A 22,171-nucleotide genomic window follows, 5' to 3' on the forward strand; every position below is an offset into this window, starting at 1 on the left:
TTTTTTTTTTTTTTTTTTTTTTCCCCCCCCCCCCCCCCCCCCACCTATGGATAGAAATAAGAGCCAAAAATGTTAAAGGCATTTCATATGCTTTGCTGGATTTTTTTTTTTTATTTTGTCTCATTTTATATACAAAGTTTATATTTGATTATAATTAAAAATAAAAATTTATTTTTAATTATAAATTTTATTAGGATTATAATTTTTATTAACCTTTCAACGATATATTTCATCGATTGATTTTATTAAAATCAACCATGGGCCAATCATACTAACATTGCCCACTAACAATACACATGATTTGACATAGCACATTCACTTAATGTTAAATATTCACACATTTAGGTCTCAAAGAAGTGGGAATATCATGAAGCGGAACAGCTCGGAGAGTCATTACAATCCAATCCCGTCGAGGATTCTTAGGACAGTCGGAATTAAGAAATCTTCATTTAATGCATTGTTTGACTGTTTATTTATTTTTTAATTTTAAATATGATTTAACTTAAAAACATCAATATATAAAAAGATTGATGTATATCAAGTTTTATATCTTATCACGTGCCATTAGATCATTGGATAGTTTAAAACAATACCATTTTTTGGTCCAATCATTTGTTGACAAATTGGATAACATCAACAATGCATATACAAAAAGGTGTACAAATGATATTTTTCATGTATAATTTTGTCATCTCTACAATTCAATAGAAGCAAAATAAATCTTTGAATAATGCAACTGGATTGTAAATAGCAATAAATTGCTTGTACAGAAGTACAACTGCTAGAATTCCACCAGAAGCAGATGTGGCATCGTTTGGTTGATTAGCTATTTTTTTTCTTTGCTATGTTTAACAGAAATTTTCCACGTGTATTCCGATAAAGTACTTGTTTGGTAAGAATTTTGATAATTGTTTTTTTTTTACCGTTAGAGATAAAGTGGATCCTACTTGTAAGAGAAAAATTCAAAAATAACGTCTGAAATAGTGAAATAACGATCAAAAAATTAAATTTAATTAATTTAAAATTCGTACCAAACAAGTACAAAATTCTGACATAATTTTTTGGACTTTGCTATTGTACATCCGGGATTGACACCCCGGATGATATTCTCCTCACAAGAGGGGGATCCAGAATTATTTTATTACGTGTGAACCCCCTTTCTTGTAAGGAAAGTGTCATTCGAGGTATCGATTCCGGATGTACAGCTTTGACTTTGTGAGTAATTTTTTTTCAAACTAATATTGTGTCACGTGTTTCCCCATTTTTTAACTCATTTGACTCACAAAAAATTTGTCAGAAGCAGTCATCACAAACAATTATCACGTTCTGGGAAGGATCTGAAGCAAGCTTCCAAATTCAGAAACCCTAATTAATGCTACCAAATCGCTGCATTCATCAATTTCTACACCATTGACATCTACCTAACCTGTGTTTGGTGCGCGCACACTTTTCACCACATTAATTCCAACATTAGAGAACTGGGCCAAATATAAATGCATTTGCAGCATCTGAATTGGGTACCCTGCAAAATGGCTGTTGCTCACCAATATCTTAATTTTTTCCCACCTCAGATTCGCTCTTCATCATTTAATCGCCAACTTGTATCGAGGAATATAAAAAATTCATTCCTTTATTCGCCAGTTAATATTAATTGCTCAGTGTTTGTACCTTCTGCTTTGGCCAATTCAAATAATCACGCACCCGTGTCATCTTTTAGTCAGGTAATGCTGAAAGCTTCTTCTTCTATTCCATCCTTTGTTTCATTTTTTTTTTCTGGGTTCTGATGATGGATTTCATTAATTCGTTTCTCCTTAATTTTTGGGAATGGGGACTTGTTGTACTTTGATTATTATTTTTATATTTGAGGGATATGATAATTTAGAATTGAATTTTAGAATATGTTTCGACTGCTTGTTTGAGCTTTTTGGACGGAATGAAATTCTCTTTTGAGCCTTTTGAGATCGGATAAGTGGTGTAGCCAAGCCTTATATGTTTTGAAATTTTTAATTAACAGTTGATAGAGGGTTTGATAAGTGGGGTGGACTTATCGGAAGCTGAAGCAGAGGCTTCTCTCGATTTCTTGCTGAATGGTGCTGATGAAGCTTTGATTAGTGCCTTTCTTGTGTTGTTGAGAGCTAAGGGAGAAACTTATGAAGAAGTAAGTGAATTTTTTATGTTCTCATAACTTTTCTGATGAATTTATGATTTCTTAGAGAAGAAAATCAGTGATATTAGGAATATATTTTTCAAAAGTTGAATATATTGATGTAGGATTCAAATAATAAGTTATTGGCTGAATAAAGTTTACTGAAACTGTGCCTAATACACGTCATGATGTGACACGTATCTACGAATAATTATAGCTGTGACGAATTTTAAAAAAAAAAGAGCTGAAGATAATATCTAATGTGAAGTGCAGCGATTTATAAGAGCATGCTTGAATAAGCTTTAAAAGTTTACTTATAAGTAAATAAGTGAGTTTTAAAGTAAATAATTTGTTGATAGGTCGAAGTTGGAATAATAAGAGTTACTCTTACCTAAAGTTACTACCTTTCTTAGACGTGACTTGTAGCAATCATGTTATTCAAAAATACCCCCAAGTATTCTAATCCTAGCAAAATTTGTACTTCTGTGTAATCCCATGGGCCCAAAAGTAAGTGAATGTCCCTGAAATGTAGTTGGAACCCGAGTTCATTCGTAAGGGTTTGTCTATTAGGTATTAAGTGCATTTATTGTACAAGAAACTACCTTTTTGGTACCACACAATGTTATATTTTGCTAGTGTGTTACTATCAAGCAGGTGGTTGGACTGGCTAGGGCGATGATAAAACATTGTACCAAAGTGACAGGATTGAATGATGCAGTTGACATTGTTGGAACGGGTGGTGATGGTGCAAACACGGTGAACATATCGACCGGAGCTTCGATACTTGCTGCAGCTTGTGGTGCAAAAATTGCTAAGGTGGACGATTTGCTTCCAGATAATCCATTTTATTAATTTTGATGACGTGGTGAAATGATATTCACATTGAGGTTTGTCTTGCAGCAAGGGAATCGGTCAAGCTCGTCTGCTTGTGGAAGTGCTGACGTACTGGAAGCATTGGGGGTCGCAATCGACTTGGACCCAGAGGTTATTGCAGTTATTATGATATAGTTAAATCTGAACTAATTTGAACATTTTCTGTAATAAATTTTATATGTACACCTGAACAGTATTTTCATTTTTTTTTTCTTTTTCCTTGGAGATTAGATGGTGATTTTGTTTCTTCTTATTATTTTTGGAGCAATCGCCATAGCATACTTCAGTTGTAATTTGATTAGTTTGTCAAACAGAGAAAACAATCTAACCGAAAAGAATTGTATGGTCTTTTATAATACCAGAATTTGAAGTATATGTTTGTTTTACTTCCTATGGTGAATTATTTTGTTATTAAATCCAACAAGGGATGATAAACACAAATTATTTTCTGAATGAGCTTCATAACTGTTATGCATTCTAATTCCATCATTATATGGCTCAATCCATTAAAATTCCATGAGAACTACCAATATTGAATCTCAATACGATTTGCTTGGCCCTTTTTCTTGTATCTGTTTAAACTTTTAGTATCCAGAGAGAAGTATTAACAGAGACAGGGAGCTTTTACATGTTAACATAACTTTTAAATAGAATATTTTCTTCCAAAATCAAGGCATCTTATCTAATAGTTCATCTGGAATATCGTTCTGAACCTTCAGTTATACAAGAAGATGGCATGTTCATGTTCATCTTCCTATTGGCTGTACAAAAATCATACAGCATGTTTGATGAGAGGATTGAATAGTATAACAGCATTAATGAAAAAAACAGTATGATAGAAATCATGTTCATTATATTGTCAAGTACTATGTGCATTAGCCTCCACGCCATATAAGATACATAAAATTGGATTAGCATGCAGTTGTGCCTGTGATGTGAGTTGACTACAGAAATAATCTCAGATCATGTATACTTGCATAATTTATATTCAGCCTGTCCTTCAATGCCTATTATTATTTGTTCAGGGGGTATCGAGATGTGTGATTGAAACTGGGATTGGTTTCATGATGGCTCCTATGTATCACCCGGCAATGAAAATCGTTAGACCTATCAGGAAAAAGCTGAAAGTAAAGACTGTATTCAATATCTTGGGCCCAATGTTAAATCCTGCAGGAGTTCCTTTTGCCGTAGTTGGGGTATACGAAGAAAATCTAGTGAGCACTTTGACTCTCAATTGTGTAATTTTGAAATCTAATCTCTGATAAGTTGAACTTGTTGATAGAACATATTTTCTTTTTAATGATGCTTTCAGCGTTACAACTGTATCTTCTTGCCTATGGTATTGATTTAACCTTCTAGAGCCATAACAAACTCATTGTATAGAACTTTAAGAAGTTGCATAATTAGTGCATGTTTGTCTAAGCTTAAACGATTTACTTACAAGAAAATAAGTGAACTCTAGAGTAAATATTAATTTTTCAAGGTCAAATTGGAAATAAGTTACTATGAAAGTATTCCTTACCTTAATGTCCAATAAATCCATTTTAACTTCTGAATTTTGGGAACATGAAGCTACTTGAAAATAACTTTGAATTACTTTTGTGCTTAGCCAAACACGCAGCCCTTTTCTCCAATACATTCTCCTCTGCATCTTCCATCGTTTTGATCTTTTCATATTGATTTAACGCTTTTGACCTCCTAAAGAAGTTTCATGCTTTTTGGGAAAAATAAAAATAAAAAATCTGTCCTTGACTAGGTTCATAAGATGGCAAAAGCACTTCAACGGTTTGGTATGAAGCGAGCATTAATTGTTCACTCTGAGGGCCTTGATGAGATCAGTCCCCTTGGTAAGAATCCTTTCTGTTTTCGGAAAATAGTTCAAACAGTCATGAAGACTGGATCTCAATCTTGAAAAGGAATCTTGACCATTTTGTATTTATCTTAGAGAGCTTATTATCTGTTAACAATTTGCGTTAAATTCCCCTAATGAATGTGAACAGGTCCTGGACTAGTCCTTGATGTTACCCCAGAAAAGATAGAAAAGTTCTCATTTGATCCATGTAAGAATCTTTCCACTCCCCCCTATGATTTAGTAATTTTGATACTGACAAGCTCAAATATTTTAGCTTTGTTGCTTCATACAAATGCTCGAGTAGTTTTACATCTTTGACAGTTTTGGAACAAATATTTGTTGGAAATTGGTTTAAAATTGAGAAAATTTGGTTAAGCATAAATGTAGAAAAGTGACTTTCGTGTCAACTTTGGCCAAATATTCGAATTTGATCCGATAGTCAAATTACAAATATAAATAAACTAACTTGTTTTACTTGTCGAATAGATTATCGTGTTATATTTGGAATCTCAAAACCAATTCTGGGAGAATAAGAAATTGCGGTCCAAAGTAGGAAGAAAAATAGAGGAAAATTGGTCTGGATTTTATCCAACTTTGACGCTCACCTATCGCTCAAGCGATGGGGAGCGACGAGGCTGTTGCTCGAGCGACAGGCGAGTGAAAAAATTTTGTTAAAATTTTAACAATGGAGCTCGAGCGAAATGCCAAAGCTACGAGTTTTGGTGCACATCACTTCACTCACAATTTCTCACTCTCGATAAATAGGACTATTTGGACATCCACAATTCATCCCATATCACTTTTGCATTGAGCATTGCATAAAATTTCTTGCAAAAACTCTTCAACATCATTTCAAACCCATTTCTTCTTGTAGAGAGAAGGCTCCATTCTAAGTTCACTAAAACATGTGATTTGAAGTGCTTCTACCACAAATTGAATTCATTGTATTTTTAGAGACAAGTTCCATACACCGTTAGCACCGTTGCGAGGCAATGTTGTCTTAAGTTCTCTTTCTTCTCCTTTTTTGTTGGGTTATACACCCTCCAACATTTGTTGTGTTTAATTACGCTCCTACGAATTAAACTTTTCTACTTCATCGATTCATTACAAACAACCCTTTTTCCACCATATTCTAAACAAAAATATTCACAAATTTTAGTTGGACTCTTACCAAGTATTTCTTTGATTTCTTGAATGCATTTTTTCTCAGGGAGGATATTGCGAATTTTTTTATTGAACTTCACCTGTCATTAAGTATTATATCAGAATTGTAGTCTTACAAAATCAGTCATTTTCTAGTGGATTTTGGGATCCCTCGCTGCTCTATAGACGATCTGAGAGGCGGAGATCCAGAATACAATGCAAATGTACTAAATCGTGTGCTATCAGGAGAAAAGGGGTCCATAGCTGATGCGTTGGTTAGTGTTTCATATATATATATATATATATATATATATATATATATATATATTAATTATTTTATTTTTTAATTTTTTTTTCGTTTCTATATTTAATTATTAGGCATATTTTGATACAATGTATATTCATTAAAATTGAACTACAACTTGGAAATATAAGAGTAAAATTTCCGTATGAAAGATCTCTTCATATAGTCAGTCTGCACTTAAGAGAGGTATTTTTTCATCTTGAATCGCACACAGGTGCTAAATGCAGCAGCAGCTCTCTTGGTCAGTGGACATGTAACCAATCTAGCCGATGGAGTGGAAGTGGCTCGTGAAACACATCTATCCGGGAAAGCTACCAAGACCCTTGATCTATGGAAAAAATTCTCCAATGTAAGGGGACGGATCCCTGTGAATGTTTCGGTTTTGTTCATTTCTCCCAAGCTAATAGCCACTGTTTTGTGTTTCAGATAGTGAAAGAAGATGCATTGAGGGCGACCCTGTAAGGACATAACTTTTAGTGTGTGTTTGAACCACATTATTTTTAACGAATGTATTTTGAAATAATAGATTGATGGAGTGCATGGTTATAAAATAAGGAAAAATTTTGAATTTATGTTTAATATTATTTTATTGAAGGACGTGTGATTAAAATTATATCAAATCACTATTTAAGAATATTTTTTTTTTTCAAATAATACGATTCAAACAAGGTCTTAATAGCATAGGCTGTTAATTTAATGGCTCGAGTGATCCACAAGAGATGAAGAAAATTGATAAATTTTGAGCCTTGTAGACATTATGTAGCTGGTAGTAAATTTATGTCGAATTGGTGTAAAGGTGACATACCAGTTGAGATCATATTTGTACTCCAATTACACTATATCCAACACAATGAAAAGATCCTTGAGTTTCGACATACAAAATTGCATCTATTCTGAGATTTCTAGCATTTCTTCCGACTCCTGGATCAGTTCAGAGTAAGAAGTGGGGCCGATACCCCAGATCGACACTTGCTTTTCTCACAATTTTCACATTATGGCATCAAGGTGTTGGGCATACTAATTGTTACGGAATAACGCCAAAAGAAAGGTTATGCCAAGCCAATGGAGTACAGAAAACATTAACAACATAGACCACCAAGATTGTTTATTGAATATAAAATGCATAGTACTTTTTCAATACGACTTATTTTCCACATAAGTTTCTTTCTTCTTCACATAAATTTACGACTGAACAGATAGTTTAGCGATTGCACCAGCATCAGCTAGCAAGGGAACGAGCTTTCCTTCATTATGTTTTTCCATGACCGCTGCAAGTGAAAAACGAGGGAAATTAGTAGTGCAAATGCACAGTGGGATTTTTTTGACATACTGGTTTGGCTAAATCTTCTCAATAACAGACAGGAACTTACAGTCACAACCACCAATATGTTTGCCACCAATGAACACGTTTGGCACAGTTCTCTGCCCAGTCCACTCAGCTAGAGCCATTTGAATCTCATCTCCATCACCTTCAAACAGACAAATAAAACACTAATCAGCTTCAACAATGGCACACAACACAAATCTTACTAAAGCAGGAGAAGAAAGAAACTTATATGGCCTGGAAGATGATGACAAGCTGACCCCAAATTTATTGGGAATAATGCTTAGAGCAGGTTAAGCTTTAAAATTTCATTTAGGGGTAGAAAAGTTTGTTATAGGTCAAAGCTGAAAACAAGTAAATCACATAGTTTGATAGCAAGGTAAGAAAACAGTATCTTTATTACGTAAAAATAAGAGAAAATTAAAAATACAAACGTGATTGGAAACAAAGTAACTTTTACTTTTTTAAGCTCGCCAAACATCTAGATTGTTGTATACATTTATTTAAAAAACTCAAGAACTGCCAAGTTATGAACACATGGAACAGAGACAGAGTGCAGAAATATGCAACTGATTATTAAACTCTGCCAACACGAAATTAATCAGATGCAGTAAAGATATCAAAATGTCGAACATTCATTGCTATAAATGGAATCGAGCGGTATACACTTACTCTCCTCATCAAGTTCGATGACTTTGTATGTTGCATTCAACTGGGAAAACAGCTGCTTAACCCTCTTGCAATATCCACAGTAAGTTTTACTGCACGAAAGAAAGTATCAATAAAGCATGACAATAATGCAATACTTCAGCAAGTAATCAGATTCTTAAATTGTTCATCAGGGAAGTGTTTGCATTATATTGAAAAGGCATCATCTCATACTTATTGCGTGTTTTTTCCTTATGTTTTTGCCCATGTCCAGTTTCAAATTCGTTAAATTCAAGAAAATAGGAATGATTTCTTACTGGTGTCAATCTGATCATTCTTCGGCTAAATATAAGGCAAATCTATAGTATATGAAGGTTAAAAGTCAAGAAGCAACCCTTACTTGTTTACTCTTATTTCTTCAACAATTTTATAAACAATCTCCGTGGACTCTCTTTCCATCAACAATGTCTCACACATATACGTAACAGTAGTGCTTAAATAAAAATATCTCCAAGAGAACCTCTAAATACAATATACTCTCCATTTTAGAGATACTTTATTCTTATTAAACGCATTTAATATGCTACTTATTTCAATACTTTAGCTTGTTATATTATTCAAATCAAAATTGAATGACCATTGACAAATAAAAATACTATATTAATTAATAGATGAAGAGCAATCAATAAATGTTTCTTTAGAAAAGAGTCTCGGGGAGATACTACAAAGATGTTAATAGGCATAGATGAAACAATTTTACTAGATATTATGAAGTTTTTAGAGGTTACATCAAGAACGAATAAGATTGAAAATAAATAAAAATTAGACTAATAAGATATAGAAGTAACAAATATTAAATCTTCAACATATATACCCAAAAAATCTCCAAGAAATCAGAAGTTCATCAAGAAAATGGCAAAATTTTGAGCTAATTTTCCCGGGGAAAAAGCAGTAACTCCATGAATCTTTCATTAACTTAATATAATCAATTCATCAAGACTGACAGTTTCAAGAATGATTAAAAAAAAATTGACCTAAAAACAACAGCAGGGTTGGAGTTGACGATCTGCTTGGCTTTGGCAAGAGCCATCTCAATTTGCTCTCTGTTCTTTTTTGAACTGAAAACAGAACCCATCTTAACCTTCCCTCTTTGTTGCTGTTCAAGAGAGAGAAATGTTAACAGGTGTTGAGAATTTGGCTCTGCTTAGTGTCCTGAATGAAATCACAGATGGCTCTTATCAAGAAGACAAAGATCTTGAATCGGCGCGGCTGTGTGTCATCTGGTGCAAATCACAAGCAAATCCTTTTGCAATTGAACTCTGCACTAAAATACGAGGAAATGCGCCATTTTACACAGCCATATTTCCAAAATGGCATTTGACCAATTAAAAAGAAAAAAAAAAAAAAAAGATAATAGTTAAAATAGTTTTTTATATAACATTTTCCAAAATACCCTCATCTTCTACCATCAAAGAAAGAGAGAAAAAAAGCAAGAAAAAAAATAAAATTTCTTGTCTACCATTGGGATCCGGTTGACACTTGAGTCCTCATAGTCTACCCGATATCGACTACTACAAAACTTGTTCATTATTTTCAGCACAAGGTTAGATTTTTTTGGATTTAAGCTATAGATTTTTCATTTTATTTGTTTTGTGAAATTTGCATTAAATTCTTATATATAATGTGTATGAATGACTTATAATTCATTATTTAGATAGATTTAGGGGTGTTAGTTGGATTTTGGGGGCCGATTTGAAGTTAAGGTCGCTGGAAAAGGGGCGAGAAGTTGGTGGCACCAACTGTAGGCTGACACAACCGGCCCAATGTACTTTTTTTTTTCTATTTGTTTTTCTTTCGTTTTCTTTCCTTTCTTACTACAACAAGTTATGGTATTTGATTGTAAGGTTGCAACTTTTTTCGTTGAATCATGTGAAAACATTTCTAATGTTAGAATATCACTTCAGGCCCATTAAATATTTATTATTATTTTATTTTTTTTCAAAAATCATTGTGCTAGTAAATGAAGCTTGCACTAATACTTTATATATAATAAATTACTTATATAAAATTTGAGATGAGTAGCTAAAGTGAGTTGCTATAGTGCAAGCTTCGTTTACTATCACGATAATTTTTGAAAAACAGATTTAATGGGCCCGAAGTGATATGTCAACATTAGAAATGTTTTCACCTGATTCAAACGAAAAATAGTTGCAGCCTTCCAATCAAAAGTTATACCATAACTTCTTGTAGTACTTGTTCACTGTAGACTTTTTCTTACAAAAGTTTCAACAGCTAACACCTTCTTCCTTTCAAAAATCAAAACAGGAGGACGAGAATATTGAATTTCACAACCTGTCCCTACTAGGATTTAACAAAAATGAAGTGATCTTTCATTTTCTTCTCACATACTTTATCTACTACATGTGGCTACCTTTTACATATTTAGAGAAGAACACATATGTCGATAGATATTATATTAAAATTGGTGGTGCAGTAGTGAACAGTGATTGCAACAATTCCAGCATAAAAAAGTCTTCGTCATCAGTATTATAAGACCATACATCCATCCAAACAGTCCGATGAAATTTCAGTCCATCTCGCGTCATCACCTAGCTATCTCAAAATATTCCACATAGCCTCTAGTCATGTTGATCTAAAAAAGGAAGATGAAATGGAGAATGAGTTTATCAACAACTCGTGAGCGAAATATGGCGGAAGAGTGTAAATGATGCATGAGATGAAATGAATATTTCTTTATCTTCATTTTCCTTTGGCCAATATGGAGTCATTGTTGTATACTTGAGCTCAAATTAATAAAGTGGCATTGACATAATATTGGCCAGTACTTAATTTGCCTTCTCTCGACTAGAATTCTCCTTTTTGCCACTAATGATTGTCGAACTTAATGCTGGTTTCTCAGCTTCAACAATCACTTAAGGTCAGGCTGTTCATTTGACGTTGTATACAACAAATAACCAATTTTCGTACTTTTAAATGCTCACGTCATACAATTATTTTAATAGAACTTCAACATCATAATTTTATACTTAGGTCCTATTTGGGCTACATTCTTTCAAAAAAATACATTCATAAACAGTTATTTGACATCATTTCAACCACACATTCTTCAATAAAATAACATCACACGTAAATCCAAAATTTTTTCTTATTTTTTAAACACATTTTCCATCAATACATTATTTAAAAATGCATTCTTGTGAGAATAATGTGGTTCAGACAAGGGCTCAGTTCACTATGTTAAAAACATGATGTATTGCAAGTAAGCTTACCTTAACTTAGTTCTAGTTTACTGCAGGATATCAAAGCATCTTACATCAACATGTATATAAGCAAATAACAATTTGTAGGTTGTATTGAAGCACATAAGTCAAATAGAAACATATTTCACTCATCATTTTTGAAGAATTTATTCCAGCAACTTTTTCTGTTCTTGTTATTTTTAGCTTCTAATATGGTCAGGAAATGTATGAATGTTAGCACTTAAATAGGGCCATTTCCACCTTTCAAAACTTCCCATTGGATGATTTGAATACATATATTTTTCTTCCTTAGTCTTTAAGATAGATAACTAGACCATATGGTTAGGAAGTAGCTCTATCATCCCCTATGTGTTCACTCCCTTTGAAGATAGTAAATATATACCTGTCTCTAGGAAGTAGCTGCATCATTTCTTTGTGGTTTATTTATTTTTCTTTGGATTATAATCCTAAATTATTTATTTATTTTAATTAACTATTCATAGCTCTATGTTATTTTACTTTGCTAAAATATGGTAATTTAGTTATTCACGAGATATTCGAAATTCTAGTGACAATCTTATTCGTCAATTGATATACTATCTCAAGTTGAGAAACGGACTCAACTTTTAGGCAAAACAAGGATGACATTATAATTCAACGTATTTAAACAATTTCATTAACTAAAGACTACTCGTAGTAAAAGGTTAGAGATCAAGTTGTTCTTTATTTGATAGTAAGAAATCGATTGTTTGACTGTTAGAGGAATCCACCATCCAACGGCTCCTAGTCATGGTATCATCGTGCCAACGGTGAAGTTGCATCACATATCACGCATGCACACTCACCACTATCCTATTCTATTCTAGATATTCATTTGTTTAATGTTCCGGCAAGCCAACTTGCATGTCTGCCCTTCAAACCCGTACCCTGCCCGCCTGCCCAAAACATTAGCATCTAAGAATACCACTATAAAAGGCAATGAACCCTACTGATTTTCTTCATTGCGCAGCTTCTCCTTTTCTTTCTATTTTTAGTATATACATTTCATTTGTTTGAGCTTTCGACTCTGGCTATTATATATGTCTATGTTTGTGTTTTCCAGCTTAAAACACTTTGAGATTGATTGTGCGGTCGAGTTTCGATATTTATTTTTTCTTATACATATTGTGCGATATCGATATATATCTTACATTTTAACTGCCATATTCGTTGAAAAAAAATAAAATTTCATTACGTTTCTTCCATTCGAGAGTTATATAAAGAACCATGTTTCTTAAAGTAAATTGTGGTGCAAAAAACTTCCATCCGCTTGTGACATCTAATGAGCAAAGCGGCCATATATTTGCACATAGCGAAAGTGCAAAACACCTTCAACTGTGTGTTTTGGGCTATTTTCTTAAGGGTTGACTTTAAATATGAGGTTAGTTAAACCCTGTTAGATCTATCAGCAGACATTTCTACTATCTGAAACTTAGTATTTATGTCAGATTTTTGATTTGCCAAACAAGCCTGAGCATAATCATATCAAATTCAATGAGATCTAAATTCAATGCAAAGTACAGGACAGTTAGTTTAAGAATATTATAAGTATGTTCGATCGCACTTACAAGCTAAATAAGCTATTTATGTGAGAATTTTTTCATCGATAATTGGTTGTTTTAAGTTACAGGTCGCCAAACATCCTCTAGATATCTAGAGGATCATGGGGTGTATTATTTGTATCACACTAGTATTTGTTTGGATAAAATTATAATGAAATTACATTAATAATGAATAGTAAATTTCACAATATGTGTGAACAATAATTGAGAATGTATATTTGAGATTAAGCTTGAAATTGTAACAAGATTATAATTTTATCCAAACAAGTAATTAGATGACATAACATTATTACAAATTTAGTGAGATCATGAGACTCGAGCACTACCATGAAGATCAGGGAGAGTTATTCGAGACAATTACAATACCCAAAAATAATGTCTGGTTCGTAAAACATTTTTTCCCCACACGAATAATGTGACTTATATTAAGTACCGGATATTTCGTCCTTGTTTGGTTTTTAGTTTCTAAATTCATTTTTTTTCAAACTTATTTTCAACTATACATTTCATAGAATTTACAATTTTTATCAACTTTTTAATCACACATTTTATCAATATCTATCAAAACCTACTAAAAAATTGATTTTTAACTAAATTAATGGGGTTTAATTTTTTTGAATAAAACTCCCTGCACAGGCCTCTTTGCACAGGTCCCTTTGCACAGGGTCTCTCACATGGGGGTGATCCCATGTATGGGGTTCACCCCCATATATATGCACCTGTACAAATCCTGTGCAAAAGGGTCTATGCAAGTAGCACAACTGAATTTTCTTTGGATGATTCAATAATGCAAAAGTACATTGGAGATGGGGTGGGCCCAGATGAAGTGACCTTGTACAAATTGATAGTTGTATAATTTCAAAGATGAAAATAAGTTTTTCTCCCCAAAATAAGAAAGCAGCTTTGACACATTTTGAGAAGAAAAAAAGTAGCTTAAAAAGTTTTAATAAAAGGGTTCAACTTCAGAATAAGCAAAAGAAGAATTCATAAAAGCTAACTTAGGCTCCCTAAAGAAGAAATGATGAGAACTTCGGTTCGGTTCTCTTTAGAACCGAACCGAACCAAAATTTTCAGCATCTAGTAAATGGAACCATCGGGTCCAAATATAATTATAGAACCGTTCGGATTCGAGTTCGATTCCGTTCTGTACTATAATTAAATTTTTTAACATTTATAACAACATTATATAAATACAACTAATGATACATTCAATGATTTTTGGAATGTTAGATACTAGTAAACTACCTTGTTCAAATGATCGCTACGGTCAAAATTTCAATCGACGGAGGTCACAGCTTCGATCGGAGGTCACAGTGTCGACCGACGATTGTATTGATTTTGGAATATTAGCGAGACTGCGAGAGTGGGTACGAGAGTCGAGACAACGTTATACATTTTAGTGTAGGCGTTTAGGGTTATTTAGAGGATTGAATCTTGTTGGGCTAAGAAATGAAACAATAAAATGAGTAATTGGACCAAAAATTAAAAAATTAGAAATAAAACAAATTATTGGGCCAAAAATTTGGATTTAGAAATTGTTAATTTGTTTAGAAAAAATTAAAATTAATATAATTTGATTTACTTAATATAAAAAAAAAATTAGAAAAATTCGGTTCTTATTCGGTTCTTGGTCTAGAACCGAGAATCAAACCGTACTCGTCGGTTCTCAATTCAGATACCCGTTCGGATATTTAATTTGACAAGAACTGTCGGGTTCGATTCGATTCGATTCGGGTTCGGTTCGGGAGATTTGCCCTAATGAGAACAGACAAGAATTAAGCATAATCCTGCTTTTGATACAAACAGAAATGTTACATCTACTTATTATCCACACATTTCCAAGACCCACTACTCATTATAATGGAAAAGAGTAAAAACCTGAAAAATGAAGTCTACAGCCAGATGGAAGAACAAAACAGATACGAGCAATGAAGCACTCGGAGAGTTGCAGCTTCTCGTTGGAGTGGCTCTCAGAAAATGTTCAATGAACATTACCATTCGTGCAGCAACTTTATTAAGCCTTTTTATCACATTTTATCCTAATTTTCTAGGTTGTTGATGTTCTTTCTTATTCATCTATTTCAGATTCCTGCAATAGTAGACCAATAAAATGATGAAGTAACTTGCCCAAAGGGCTAATCCACAGTCAAGATTTCTAACTTCTCCAATTTCACCATGGCCAGTGTCACTTATGGAATGTTTGATAATCAATTGAACTTCAGTGTGTTTTTTTTTTTTTTTTTTTTTTTCAGGTTGTGTGACGTCATCTCAGCTCCTCTCACAGTGAAAGAGAGAGCCGTCACCAGTTGTGCTGCCCTATTCAGCTGGTGTAATCTATAAACCTGCAAGAGTGTCGAAAGGAAAAGGCAGACGTATCATTGATCATGGTGAACTTCCGACCTAAAGATAGTTAAATGTAGCGCAACATAAATTAATTCCCCAAGACTATCATTCTATGCATTCTGCAGAACCTAAACACTTGTACCCAAAACCAACAAAAGAAAGACTAGGAACAAAATTGTGTATATTGTTGGCAAGTGGCTTTATTGGAATTTGGGACAACCTAAATATGAAAATAGGGCATTTAATATGAAATGGAGGGGTGTTGATTATGAAATGGCACCTGGCATTATACCGGTTTAATGACAGATAACATGGGGTATTGTCATTCATGAGAAAGATCAATCAATAGGCGCAGATTTCTAGACTGATCTATGTATATAACGTATTGTACCGTCTTAAAAAGACGGAAATATTGTGTCAATTGACTCAATTCTATAGTATATGCAAATTAGCATTTGGGTCCAACCTGAATTCGTCCAATTTAGCAGTTAAAACATCATGCCTCTTGAACATGATAAGGATTTTGATAGAAAATACTAGTCTACTTCATTTAATATATATATATATATATATATATATAACCGAAAAACTCATCTTTTTCCTCCCCAGACCTCGGACCCCTCAACTCCCATCATCCCCTCCACCACCTCCCAACCCCTTCAGTTGAAGGTCCTAGTTTAACAATCTTCATTTCAATCACATAATCACTTTGTATTGCTTTTCACAATTGTGTGACACAACAAAGATCAAGTAGATACCCCTCAATTAAACTATTAAATAGCTTTCGGTTATGCAAATTTAGCAGCTGTTGCCAGCATTGGAAAATTAACATTTTTCTTCCGTGGGGAGAGGTGGTAGGGAACTGCAAATTAAACAGATAAGGGTTGGAGGTGAGGTAAGGGGGACAGCAGGGGAAAGAGACTAGTGAAGTGGGAAGGGGAGAGGGAGCAGGGGCAGGGGAAGGGGGGATGTGGGAAGAAGTTGTGCTTGTCCTTTTTCTATTTATTTAGAGAAATATATAACATTGCCCATTATACTCTTGAAACATGTTTACATACATTTCCAATTAACAAGAGCATGATGGCAAAATAACAGCAGTAAATTCAATTCTACAAGAAGTTTTGAATGATTCTGAATGAGTGAGTTGAAATGAAAGGTCAGTGTTGTTACCTGAAAGATAATGGGAATGGCAGGCCATGAAGGAGACATAATGTGTCTTGCATATTGCTCGAATGCAAACTGGACAACAAGACCAACAAGGTAGGGAGCTAGAGTAGCAGAAGCTGCAGGGCCAGTCCACGGCCAAACAAAACCCATAGTCACCATTGGAATTGTAAGACTAAGAACCAAGACAGCAACAGAAGATATTCTGTGTCCCAGATGCGGTTTAAGGTCCATGTTAGTTGCTGCAGATATGAGCGTAATAGGTCTCCTCAAATGGTCTATTAGGAGAAGAAATACAGCAACTCCACAGTAAAATAGTGCCTCCGTGAAGAATAATATTAGGAAGTCTGCCAAAACAAGCAAATAATTTTAATGACTATATCCTAATCCAAAAATAATGTCGTGATAGATCAACCACACAAAATAATCACTGCAATTATTTGTTTTCCTTTTCCTGACCCAGCTGAAATCAGTAGTAGTTTAATATTTAGCCTTTGTTTGTCAACCATTCTACCACATTATTTTTTTTACATTACTCATTTTCATTCACACATTCTTCATTAAAATAATATTACACATAAATCAAAAAAATTCCTTCTTTTTTAACCACACATTTCAACATCAATCACTATTCCATAATACACTTTTTGAAATTAAAGGGGCACAAACAGGCCCTTATTATATCAACATCTATATGGTCACAAGAAGTATGATGGTAAGTGTGAAAAGATTTATGCAAACTTATCTGATGTCAACAATGATAACTTCGCAATCAGTAAATTTTGTTTTCCAAGCCAATGCAACTTTTTTAGTGTAAGATCATCAAAATGAACTGGGTATATATATGACAGGGACTATTTTCATTTAATGAGTGAATAATGTTTCTTCTACCCAAAGAGGTGCAGTAACTCTGGAAGGCAAACATGCTTTTAGCTGATGTTTTGAATGCAACAATATCCAGACATACTTGAACACGTATGTCACACTCCTCAGACCATGTCTGAATTGAATTCCAATGCTCCTATGCTTTTAAGCTATGTAGTATAGACACTCTAACTAGGGTAGCGTATCCGTGTCCGACACGTGTCCAATGCCGACACTTTTCGAACACTCTACAATAATCATTTTCCTTTCTTACTATAACTATTATATATCTTTAATTCAAAGTTATTAGTAAATAACAAATAAGTACTCGTGTTTAAAAGATTTCAACAAAAAAAAAAAAATATCAATAATAAGTATAAAACTAAATTTAAACTATATAAATGAAGAATTTAATGAACATGTCGATGACGTGTCGTGTCAATACTTTTAAAAAAAATTATGAGTCGACGTATCCAACACGTATCGTGTCGGACACACACACATATCCATGTCGGTGCATCATAACTTTTAAGCCAACATATTTTTTTTTAGTTCAAACAACAAGAAGCATCTAACTTCACTTAACAGGGTATCTAGAGATTTATCATCATCAATCTGTTATCAACACCCTTCACTAATTACTTTTTTCCTCAATTCAAATTTAATGAAATCAACAATTCCAACTCCAGTTTTAATATCTAATATGATGACAAAGAAGCTTCACACAGGCTAAAGATTTGAAAGCCTAGCAAATCATTCCAGAATTTTCAAGGCAAAACAATATAGAAGGGTAACCAAGAAACAAGGAATAGAAAGAAGTACCAATGCTGCATTTAAAGATGCTATAAAACAGCAGACCATCAATGTTCTATTACGCAATGAGCTAACTTTTGTAACAGGTTCTTAGGACATTCAAATGCCTTCGGTAGCATTCAAGGGAAATTAAAACATCTACAAGACTATTAGCATTTAAATAATAAAAAATGAGATCAAGAAACATGGTAAAGCATAGCAAGCAACATCAACCTTTGTTAAGTACATATGTATCGCCATAAATTTGGTTTTTTTTCTTTTCTCAGGAGGAATAAAGATAATGATGACAATGATGCAGTTGGAACAAAATAAACAATATCAACAGGTCAGGTACAGAAGTAGCAGCTCAATCTAGCACAAGGTTTGCCTACCTGTTAATAGAGAGTCCTCAAATATAGTGGCGAGTATCTTGCGCAAATAAAGTGAAGGAAAGATGAAAGAGGCTACAAGGACAGTGGGACCGATAAACCACAATAGACTACTGTGATTTTCCCCAGCGGTAGACACCAAGATTTCGTTTTCTCTTCGGCGAGGACGATTGTAAAACGAAACAAAGCCAGGTTTTCCTTCAGATCCTTCAATATGGAAGTATGAACAGTTTGTGGGGGAGGCATCTTCAGCAAGTGGGACTTGAATTTCCTGCTCGAAGTCATCTGGTTCGAGCTCACTGTATGATAGCTGATCGTCAGTTGAAGCAAAGAGAATACATCGCCTATTTGACAACCTTTCTTTCACTGTTAGCTTTCCATATATGAGCTGGCATGATTTAACAACTTGCAGAAAAAAGAGAGGATTATTAGGATAATGGTTAATAGTCACGTCACAATATGAAAATTCAAGTACATGTTATTTAAAATCAACCAATTTGAACACATTAATTCTCAAACAAATGAAAGCAGAGCTTACAGTGATAGTTCAGTGGAGAAGAAACTCTTAAAAGGCCATAATTATATATGTGGTTTATTTATCAGAAAATATCACTACATTTTGGGTAAGCTAAACTGCAACACTGAATGTTTCACAGAAGGTTGGGAAAAGTAAGTTGCGTCTTATATTAAAATTCATAAGGCAATTTTAATATGATAAAATAGCTACCTCTAGCATTTCTCAACCGGTCTGTATTGTATTGCTTGCTATCAAACAATCCTAGCCTTGAGATCAACTGGAAGACCAACAGACAGGAGTCAGGAATTCTTTTTAAAGAATATTTTATGATTAACAGAAAAAATAAATTAATGGAAAAAATAAATTAACAAAAAGGAGAAACTATGCATATATGCACACTGCCAACTAAAAGTGCTAAGAAAAGTAGGAAGATACTAACAATGCCATCAATTTAGGTTGATAGGCATTATCTACTCCGTCAATGAAATAAAAGCTGACTGAAGTGATAAGATGTTCTCCACTAAAATAGCAAGATCAGTCGTTTTGAAGCTTCTACCATGATTATAGAAGGTAAAACTTCACGAATAAGTTTTCCCTTAATTATTACAAACTCCCGCATACCAAGCAACTCATATGCATTCATCTCAACTTTGACTCCCAAAATTCCAAATTAGGGGTCATCTTCGTGATATCAATATTCAACCCTTGCTTATCCGAACATAGTTGTATAAATAAGCATATCTTCACATCACTAAATGATAAATATCCATATTCCATAGTTCGACCCAAGCTATTGATACTAGAGTTGACATGGTAAGTTAAACTGTTTTGTAGTGGTATCGATAAGCATACCATTGTATCACTGATTTATAAGCATATCCACGGTTGACCCCTCACTGTCCTATTGATACCAGAGTCCAGAAAGGCTCATATTATGCATACCCAAGGCTAATATTCAGAGAATACTTACCCTCACTAACAATGCTATATTAATGAGTATATAATCGTATCACTCAATTATAGGCATCCATCTCAAAGCATTGACCTATTAATATAGAGTCCAAAAAGGCCAGTTTTGCAAAAACCAGAGGCCAAAAAGATATGTTGACATTCCCCAACTAACACTGTTATATCGATATGTATATCATCACCACAATTAAATATAAATATACAGAGTTGTAACTTGCTTTGTTGTTCGGTTTGTTTCACTTTTTGTCAAGAATTTATTAAAGAGGCTCAAGGCAAGGCCAAGAACTCAGAGGGATATTCAATTAGAGCTACTCAAAAAGCTGCTGGAGAATTTTTTGATGCTTCAAGTCAAGAATGTAATTTTGGAAGGACCTCAAAGAATAGGCTTCTACATGGACTAAGAGCATGCTTGGCTAAGCTTAAAAAGTTCACTTATACAAGTAAATAAGTAAGTTCTAAAATAAATAACCTTTTTCTCATCAGTCAAAGTTAGAGATACGGGTGGGGTAAAGAGTTACTTTCAGGAAAGTAACTATTTTTAAGAAAAAAATTACCGTATTTAAATATGTCTGGATACTACACCTTCTTCTTTTTTTTTTTTTAAAAGGATTAGCCGAACATGCTCTTAGACTTCCTGCAGCTAGGGGGCATCTTTGAGACCTTCCGAAATTTTGTTTTTCTTCTTATAAGGGCTAGATAGAAGAGACATAATCATAACATTGCCAGGAAATGAAAAATAAAAAATCGGACTCCTAATGACTTCAAAAACAGTTGGAATCCTAGATTGGTCCGAATAAAAACTTCAGGGATTCAAACCGAAAATTAACGGCCCAGTATATCAGAACTTAAGAAATTCATAAGCACGTGACCATCAAAAATAAATGAAATTGTTCAATATTCCAGCAGGTGGCTTGGGTCTCTAAGACAATAAAATATTAAATACACTGTATATCAAACCCAGAGTTCTTGAGATGTGTTTTGGCATAGGAGTGTATATTCGACCATGACTCAAACAACAGTTGAGCCAAGCTTGAGCATTTCTTTAGGCCTGTTTATGACACCAAACCAAGCTTAAAGCATCATATTGCTTGATATGACTTGGCTTATTACATCCTTGGAGACCCAATACTCCTGACATCTAGAATAATTGTTTCCTAAGAACAGTTCTATGAACACTTCTATCTTTTAGTTAAAAATAATAATAATAATAATAATAAAATTAAAAAAAATAAAATAATAATAATAATAATAATAATCAAAATAATCAAAAGAGCATGCCATAAATCACAAAATCCATGAGGTTGTCTTTCCATCTTTCCATCCATGAAATGACAATACAAGTGAGAGAGAAAGCAATGCCCCAAGAATATTTATCACTATCATAGTTTGCACTCCAAAATATCATAAATTGTCCAGTAAAAAATGGAGGTACCACAGTGATAAAAACTGATTGGTGCAAAAATGGTTGAAGGTTGTGGTTTTACACTAATATCATAGCCTCTCAGCCCTCTCCATCCAATTTGGTCACTGAAATGGAGAAGGGGAGGAAGAGGGAGGGATGTCTAGGATGTTCTTTATGTTGTTGAGGAAGAAAACAAATTGACAAAAGCCAGATCAGGTGAAAGAGGAAAAAATAACTGTAAAAGGAGAATAACAGAGAGAATAAGGTTAGCATCAGCAAAAGACAAAGTAGTAGGTTTCAATGTAGAGCCTTTTTTCTAGCTTGCTGTTTTACCTTATTTGTCCTGTCAAATGAGAAAAGGAAAATGCAAGTGCAAGAGCCCATTTCTGAACCCTAACAGTCACCTGGGTTCTGGAAAAACAGCTTCAGTAAGCTGTAATCTTTCAGAAGTGGAACTAGGAATATGTTTCGATGCCCAGATAAGATTTTTTTTTTTTTTCCCACATAAATAAAAATGTGCATGAGTATATAGAGAGGTAAAAGTACACACATAAAATATATGCATGTAGCTTCACCTTAA

General features: G+C 33.7%; 4 protein-coding genes across 5 annotated transcripts in view; 1 reads left to right on the top strand and 3 right to left on the bottom strand.

The window, feature by feature from the left end:
• Positions 1-799, bottom strand: part of LOC111405294 — a 9,095-nt gene extending 8,296 nt beyond the window's left edge. The window contains exon 1 of the mRNA XM_023034110.1: positions 794-799. The gene's annotated coding sequence lies outside the window, so the exon portion shown is untranslated. The remainder of the gene's footprint in view (positions 1-793) is intronic.
• A 486-nt stretch (positions 800-1,285) lies between these two features.
• LOC111405295 (anthranilate phosphoribosyltransferase, chloroplastic-like) lies at positions 1,286-6,893 on the top strand. 2 transcript variants are annotated; one of them, XM_023034111.1, is made up of 10 exons: positions 1,286-1,721; positions 2,015-2,158; positions 2,783-2,962; positions 3,047-3,130; positions 4,045-4,233; positions 4,776-4,866; positions 5,020-5,079; positions 6,171-6,289; positions 6,533-6,667; positions 6,745-6,893. In XM_023034111.1, the coding sequence occupies exons 1-10, from the start codon at positions 1,494-1,496 to the stop codon at positions 6,778-6,780; spliced, it is 1,266 nt and encodes a 421-aa protein (XP_022889879.1). In that variant the 5' UTR covers positions 1,286-1,493; the 3' UTR covers positions 6,781-6,893. The 2 variants fall into 2 exon arrangements, with proteins under 2 accessions (XP_022889879.1, XP_022889880.1); XM_023034112.1 differs by having other exon boundaries at positions 1,287-1,721; positions 2,801-2,962.
• A 469-nt stretch (positions 6,894-7,362) lies between these two features.
• Positions 7,363-9,655, bottom strand: LOC111405296 (glutaredoxin). Its single transcript, XM_023034113.1, has 4 exons — positions 9,325-9,655; positions 8,315-8,403; positions 7,689-7,787; positions 7,363-7,586 (listed from the first exon to the last, which is right to left on the bottom strand). The coding sequence occupies exons 1-4, from the start codon at positions 9,423-9,425 to the stop codon at positions 7,501-7,503; spliced, it is 375 nt and encodes a 124-aa protein (XP_022889881.1). The 5' UTR covers positions 9,426-9,655; the 3' UTR covers positions 7,363-7,500.
• Positions 9,656-15,358: 5,703 nt separating this feature from the next.
• On the bottom strand, positions 15,359-19,863 carry LOC111406466. Its single transcript, XM_023035888.1, has 5 exons — positions 19,777-19,863; positions 19,431-19,497; positions 18,707-19,108; positions 16,665-17,005; positions 15,359-15,493 (listed from the first exon to the last, which is right to left on the bottom strand). Exons 1-5 carry the CDS (start codon positions 19,861-19,863, stop codon positions 15,359-15,361), a joined length of 1,032 nt encoding a protein of 343 aa, XP_022891656.1.
• Positions 19,864-22,171: the final 2,308 nt, after the last annotated feature.

The sequence above is a fragment of the Olea europaea genome, chromosome 12 (assembly GCF_002742605.1).
Source record: "Olea europaea var. sylvestris chromosome 12, O_europaea_v1, whole genome shotgun sequence".
NCBI classification, from domain to species: domain Eukaryota; kingdom Viridiplantae; phylum Streptophyta; class Magnoliopsida; order Lamiales; family Oleaceae; genus Olea; species Olea europaea.

What these genes read in the sequence shown, in the direction of transcription:
- LOC111405296 (XM_023034113.1), bottom strand. Translation starts at nt 9,425, where the DNA reads ATGGGTTCTGTTTTCAGTTCAAAAAAGAACAGAGAGCAAATTGAGATG. An exon ending in AACCCTGCTGTTGTTTTTAG is followed by an intron (nt 8,404 to 9,324) that starts GTCAATTTTTTT and finishes TCTTTCGTGCAG; the next exon opens with TAAAACTTACTGTGGATATT. An exon ending in CATCGAACTTGATGAGGAGA is followed by an intron (nt 7,788 to 8,314) that starts GTAAGTGTATAC and finishes GTCTGTTTGAAG; the next exon opens with GTGATGGAGATGAGATTCAA.
- LOC111405295 (XM_023034111.1), top strand. Translation starts at nt 1,494, where the DNA reads ATGCATTTGCAGCATCTGAATTGGGTACCCTGCAAAATGGCTGTTGCT. An exon ending in CCGTGTCATCTTTTAGTCAG is followed by an intron (nt 1,722 to 2,014) that starts GTAATGCTGAAA and finishes TTTAATTAACAG; the next exon opens with TTGATAGAGGGTTTGATAAG. An exon ending in GTGGTGCAAAAATTGCTAAG is followed by an intron (nt 2,963 to 3,046) that starts GTGGACGATTTG and finishes TTTGTCTTGCAG; the next exon opens with CAAGGGAATCGGTCAAGCTC.
- LOC111406466 (XM_023035888.1), bottom strand. Translation starts at nt 19,863, where the DNA reads ATGAATGCATATGAGTTGCTTGGTATGCGGGAGTTTGTAATAATTAAG. An exon ending in CCGGTTGAGAAATGCTAGAG is followed by an intron (nt 19,109 to 19,430) that starts GTAGCTATTTTA and finishes TTTTTCTGCAAG; the next exon opens with TTGTTAAATCATGCCAGCTC. An exon ending in TGAGGACTCTCTATTAACAG is followed by an intron (nt 17,006 to 18,706) that starts GTAGGCAAACCT and finishes TTGTTTTGGCAG; the next exon opens with ACTTCCTAATATTATTCTTC.